The sequence below is a fragment of the Hipposideros armiger genome, unplaced genomic scaffold, assembly GCF_001890085.2.
Source record: "Hipposideros armiger isolate ML-2016 unplaced genomic scaffold, ASM189008v1 scaffold_194, whole genome shotgun sequence".
In the NCBI taxonomy this organism is placed as follows: domain Eukaryota; kingdom Metazoa; phylum Chordata; class Mammalia; order Chiroptera; family Hipposideridae; genus Hipposideros; species Hipposideros armiger.
This window is the reverse complement of record NW_017731544.1, coordinates 105,003-111,721: the sequence shown is the minus strand read 5'-3', so window position 1 is coordinate 111,721 and position 6,719 is coordinate 105,003. Positions and strand designations below refer to the sequence as shown.

The following is a 6,719-nucleotide window of genomic DNA, read 5'->3' as shown; positions in this document are numbered from 1 at the left end:
TGACTCCACCTTGTATTCTTTTGTGCCCCCAGAAAGTCAAATAAAGAAAACCACTATACCCTTTCATAACTACAGCAACATGAATGAAGATCTTAATATAAAGAAGGAAATAGTTTTCGGATACACTTCAAAAAATACATCACTGGAAAATGAAAGAAGTCAATTACATTACAGGAAAAAACGATTTTTATCGTATCCAAGATACGTGGAAGTTATGGTTACAGCTGATGCTAAAATGGTGCATCATCACGGACAGAATTTGCAGCACTACGTACTAACTCTGATGTCAATTGTAAGTAAGCCTAACAAGTTCCTTATATTTCCTGAAATGTTTGACATAATATTTTTCTCACATTTAATTAAAAAAAACAAGTTTCCCGAAACCATAGATGTAAGCGAGTTGTATCTAGCTTTAAGAAAAAAATAATTCATTGAGATTTAGTTTAGCTAGATGTATAGCAAGTATCCCATTCTGTTACCTGGACAACTTTCTAAAATATCTTAAAATATCTGAAACCAGTTTTAGAAAATGCTTGAATGATTTATGTCATCACTTGAATGGCTTCTGCCCCCAGTGACAGGGAAGATCTTAGTAGCATTGATATTTTTCCCTTTAAATCTGAATTTTAAAACTGGATCCTATTTTTCCACAGGGGGGAGGGGACATTATTTTTACTACTGATACAGTGGCCAAATCAGAAATTGGGATGCATGATATTTTAAGTTATAAATGTATTTGTGGGGATAAAAGGATAGGCTATTACTAATAGAGCTGCTGTAGCAAATTTGTGATGTAAAAATCACAGTAGCTGTAGGAGTCCCTTATCTGATATTTATATTTCTGTTGAACAGTGATGGTGCCAGTATCCATAGAACAGAATTGTAGTGCCGGTGAAGAGCACCAGTTCCGTGTTAGTGGTGGCACTCTATATGTGATAGATATATACACGCATATGTGTACATACATACATACACACTCCTATATCTACTGTCTGGGACATTCCTGGATTTAGGCCTGTTGTAATTAAAAGCCCCCCTCCCCCCTTTATACTCAGAAGTATCCTGGTTTAGCTGATGAATTATGTGGTCACCTATTTATACAGGTTCAGGGTATTGGAACATATTTCATGGCTGAAACACCTTTATTCACATATAGGGAATTCAGGCTTACTTGATTGAAAAGACTTGGCCAGGACACATCTTTAGGCCACTGTTAGTTATCCTTAGCTAGAAATCCCCAGATAAGCTCATTGTGACTTTAAAGATCCAAGACCCTGTTATTTTCCTTACACATAACATTTTATCTTAAATTCTTATAAGTGCTAAGTATGCATGATCTTTTTTGCCTAAACATAGTGTCTGGTACAAAGTGTCTGGCATTCAATGAATAGCTATTGAAAGAAAAAAATGTATAGGTAATTAAAGTAATGCTTTTTTCTTTCATAAAGCATAACATTGTAATGCTCAAAAAAAGATAATCCAAAATGATTTTCACAAGTTTGTGTAATATAGACACTTGTTTTATTCACTTAAATGGAATTTTTAAAACGAAAACAGAGCTATAGATAGAAATTTACCCTGATGACACTTTTTTACTTCTGAATCTGAGTAATTATCTAGATATGTAATTATCTAGGTGTGTAATGATCTAGATGTGGGTGTGGCATGCTCGTTATGAAGGGATTCTAATGAGAACACTGACATGAAGGATGTCAATTGATGTGTAGGAAATTGCATCAATTATATGGAACACTGTGGGATAAACTTTGCAATTTTAAATGGTTAAAGGAAATGATATTAAGAAAGTTGGGGTGGGGAGGTAGAGACAGTGAAGGAAAATACTAGATTTTATAAATGCAGCAGGTTTTGGAGCATGTTAAATGGTACATAACTCTGGTATCAGTGCTTTGGAATTACTGACTAGACGAAGTAAAGGAACACAAGAGTAACTTCCCAAGGGTAATTTTGGAATAGCTACATGCAGTTTTGGTGATAATGCCATCCTCAGAGAAGTTTTACTATCTGTATTTTACTTTAAAAAGCAATATAATGGTGGCTTAGAAGATACTGTAACATGCCTTGAGATAACTGAAGTTGTCCATGGGAGTTTTAGAGCTAGAGTTTATCAAGGGCAAAGCCAACTTTTTGACTTTGTGGAAGTAAATCTGCCACTGAGGTTGCTTGAAACAACAGACCAATGCATGCATATACCATTTCCTGGAGTCTAAGTCCCATTAGAAGGAGAACCAATGTCAAGTGAAGACAATATGTTTGTAGGTGCAGTCAGCCATTTTGTGTTAAGCTTTTATCTACAGGGAGACAGATACTGCAACAAAGTTGGAGAAGAGGAGAGCATTCCAAATATAGATGGGGTAACAGGAAAAATTTAGGAGGGCAAGTCTCTCTTTTGAGGTGATTTAGGTTTTGTATATGCTTTCTTTCCTCTTCAGAAGTAAAATTTCAGATGACCTCTAAATCACTTGGGTTTAAAGCTTTCTTTTTTTTTTTTTCTTTCATTGAAAGAATGTGCAGGTAAGAATATAGGAAAGTGAGCAGACTTGAGCGTTCTGTACATATATTGTTTTTTTTTATTAGTGAAAAATTGTGAACACAGGTATATTTGTAGACTTTCTAAGTCTTCTGTCTCTGGAAACCCTTCAGTCCTGAGCAACCTGGGACAGTTGGTCACACTACATAGAGATTATAACATCCAGTCCAGCTAGTTTTATCTCCACTTGTGAAGTCCATTCCCAAAATTGCTCTAAAGAGATAAGAGGAATGCTGTCTCCACCTAAGTGTCCCCAGATGTTTGTAGCTGCGAAAGGCATCAGTTCAAGTTTTGCATATTTTGTCCTAATTTTTAAGAAGACATTAACTGCATTTATTCAAACACACACTCAGGATATTGATAATGTTCTTGGTCATAGTAATTTAGGAAAGAGATAAGAAAATGTGATTTCGACTTAGAATATGATTGAGAGCCATTTAAAGAAAAGTTCAAAGTGATGAAAAAGAATTTCTGTGTGTTGAGCTTCACATGTAAGGAGGAAATTACTGAATGCTTTCAGCATTGAACAAATGAATTATATACATAATTTAGAGAGAAGATTATCCATTCTTACCCATCCTGCACAAAGTAAAAAATTAGTTGGGAAGAACGCAGTTGCTGTGTGCAGTATATTTAATGAAGTAAGTGTTTTACATGAGTGGAGATGTTCAATTATTTGCTATTAAAAGGCTTTTATCCTTAGAGAATTTAAGTGACATTTTAACATTAAAATGGCATTTACATATGCATTATTAAACTACCAAGGTATGTATAAACCAAGGCAATTACTTTCTTCAATAGATTTATTTTGATATTTGATGACTTTTTAATAAACCTTGAAAATATTTACTATGTCAGAGACATCCACAATCTATTGTGCTTACAAAGGTTTGACTTTATAATATTCATCTTGTTATAGATTTAATGTAAATTTAAGGAGCATCATTTGATACTCAGGAATCATCCCTATTTATTAAAACATATTTACTATTATGTAGAAGCATTTATGAACTAAAAATACTCACTTGCATTACATTGACTTAATATCATTGCTTCCAATTCTTTGAGTTGCTTTTACTGATGTTATTCAGGATAGGGAAAATTTTCAACCACACTAAAATATTAATGATTTACTTTCATACTTTATGACCATTTATGTTACATTTTCCTTTCTTCAACTCTGCATTCTGCTTATTCTTAATTCTTTGCATGTATTTACTTTGTACATATGTGGAATGTCATTTTTTAACTGCAAGACAGAAAGGTCTTTCTGGCAAGAGTAGTGATCTTTATAAACAAAATTCGTTCACTTGTTAAAATCAGTTTTTATAGATTACTTTGAAGGTAAAAGTGGTCAACAGGTATGAGCTTCCAGTTATAAGATAAATTAGTCCTGAGGATGTAAGGTACAGCATGGTGACTGTAATTAATAATACTGTATTGTATATTTGAAAGTTACTACTAAGTGTAGGTCTGAAAAGTTCTCATAAGAAAAAAACTTATAATTGTGTTGTGATAGATGTTACCTAAAATTACTGTGATAATCATTTTGCAATATATACATGTAGCAAATCATTATGTGGTATACCCCAAATTAATACAATGTTTAAAATTTTTTAAATGGCTAAATTACCTCAATTTAAAACATGATAAAAATTATAAACAAATGAAGGCAGCCTCTAATGTCACATAGTAATTTAGGAAAGATGTCACATGTGAACATTTGCTGAAACTCTGTAGAGAAATTATCTCAAAATGATTGGTCACTTAATGGTGATAGTAATTTTTTCATGATTTGATTGAAGTATATTTTGCCTGGAATTTTCCTGAAAATATTTAAACAATATAATTCATATAATTTCTTCACCTTTTGCTAAATATCTATGAAGTAATGCTTACTATTTTGAGACATGTAAAGAAATATGAACTCTATATGAGCACGCCAGGGAAACACGTTTAAAGAATAAAAGATTAAATACATTTTGAATCAACAAAAATTCTAATACTTAGCACTATAAAATATAGTGATTACAATAATATATGACAATATTACATGGCCTGATTCACAATTCAACTTAATTGAAGAGTTATTCAATAACATCACCTTTAAACATTCAAATACACTAAAAGGTACATATATTGAATATGAGCAGATTATAAAGGTCAATACATAAAGCAATAGAAGATGCATACAATTAAATGAGCAAGATGGCCTTCTTAATTAAAGAAACATCATTGTAATATAAAAATAAAATATCAATCTGAGGGAGTTTTGGGGGTGCATGTGTACAGAATTATTTAAATTGAACGATCTGTTTTTGTTTCTTTTACCCCCAAAAGGATGAGTCTTTTAGGGATATAGATCATGAATATCTCTGTATCTAGTAAGCAACACACAGAGTGCTTCACAGGCAGTAGATATATTCAGTAAATATTTTAAGAAATAATGACACTGATGCTCTTAGATCCTTTGCTTTACATTTGGGCGTGCTATGATAGCTAATTTGAAACACATGAACTAAAACTAACATTATGTATAACATAAGCCTTTTATTCTGAAAAAGTTTTCTAAGTAGTAATAACTACCATCGATCCTTGTGACCCAAACCCCGATCTAAATGCATCTTCTACACCATCTCATTTTACCTGCAGAGCAGCCTACTAAGTGGGTATTATCAAAAAGTGGCAGTCAGAATTTGAACCTGGGTCTGTTAAAGTTAGGGACTATGCTTTATACCATTACTCATATTGCATAATAATCACTTGAATTATCTTTTCCTTAATATTACATGTTAAGGAAATTTTGTAGTAGTAATATATTTCAAACTGTACTGTCAGAACCCTGGGAATATGTTTCCAAATTCCACCTACCTGGTAGGTTGGTCACTTTTCAATACAAGTGCAGCATCTCTTTCCTCCTGAAACTGAAAATATTTTTGTGGTTATATGTTTTATACTAACATTATTATATCTAGATTGTCATTTGTAGTCAACATATTTGGGGCAGTGAGTCGAGACACCAGCCATTTAGATAGCTCATAGTACGTAAGTTGTTTTCTCTGGCATACTAGGAATGCATGATCACCTGTGACATAGAAGTCTTCACAACTGTTTTATTTTTAGGGGAAAAAGCCTCCTGCACACCTTTGAGGTACACTGTTTACTTTGTAATTTGACTTAGAAAAGCATCCACTTTTGAACTCACAGAATCAAAGTATAACTCTGAAGTCACAAATATGGGTATACTTTGTTTTCTAACATAGATGTATTTTTTAAAGTTGTATGGAAAATAAATATCAATTCAGCTGTAGATTTCCACAGCTCTCATCTTAAAGGGAGCAAGACTGCAGTGTTAACAGACCCGCTTGAAATCAACCATCATCTGATTGGCCCAGTCCTAATTTACAACCTCACTGGAGCGACCAGCTCTCTTGTCAAAACAGTGCCAGCCCCGAAGCCAAAGGCAGGCAGAGATGATAAACCTGTACTTGTGGGTGTCCAGCTAAAACCACAGGAAAGGTGCTGGACTGTGTCCATCCATGCTGACCCTGCAGTGTTAGCATTTCCAGGGGTGCCTTTCGCTCTGGTGCTGGCAGTACTGTGTGGCACCGGAAGTGGCAGCAGCAGCCATGCTGTTCACTGTGCTGAAGCACTTTGGCTGATGCAATGAGGGTTCCATTACTGGTACTTCTAGCAAATTGTAACCTCCACAAGATCAGGGATCACGTCTTCCAGTCAATAAAGCAAGGAGTAGATGCTGAACATTTATTAAATAAATAAGAGTAGTAGCACCTCCTGAAGCAATTGTTGTCTTGGTTTGGGCAGTGGTTCATGAGATGGTGACCCAGGTTTTAGAAGCAATTTTTATTGCACAGGTGGTCCAGGTCTGTAGAGTTATATCCAGTCTCTAAAGGAGTCCAAGGCAGACGTATTAGCCATGGAAGACACCCAACCTCTGTGATGGCTACAGGAAGAAGATATGAATTCATGAAATGGATAGCACCTTATCTATCAATCACAAACTGAGCCCATGCACAGGACCTCACAGACTTTCATCCTCCAGCTGTGGAGAGTTAAGGACCAGGCTGTGACCCATGACCTGTTCTATGGCTCTTTATATGATTCCAGATGAATCCATCTCTGTGGATTCCAACAGTGCTAAACATTAAAA

At 34.5% G+C, this 6,719-nt stretch overlaps 1 protein-coding gene across 1 annotated transcript in view; it reads left to right on the top strand.

The window, feature by feature from the left end:
• The window catches only part of ADAMTS20 (ADAM metallopeptidase with thrombospondin type 1 motif 20), a gene marked incomplete at its 3' end in the record, with an annotated part of 154,610 nt that overhangs the window by 45,975 nt on the left and 101,916 nt on the right, over nt 1-6,719 (top strand). The window contains exon 4 of the mRNA XM_019653064.1: nt 33-292. Within this exon, the coding sequence (XP_019508609.1) occupies nt 33-292 (260 nt within the window). The remainder of the gene's footprint in view (nt 1-32; nt 293-6,719) is intronic.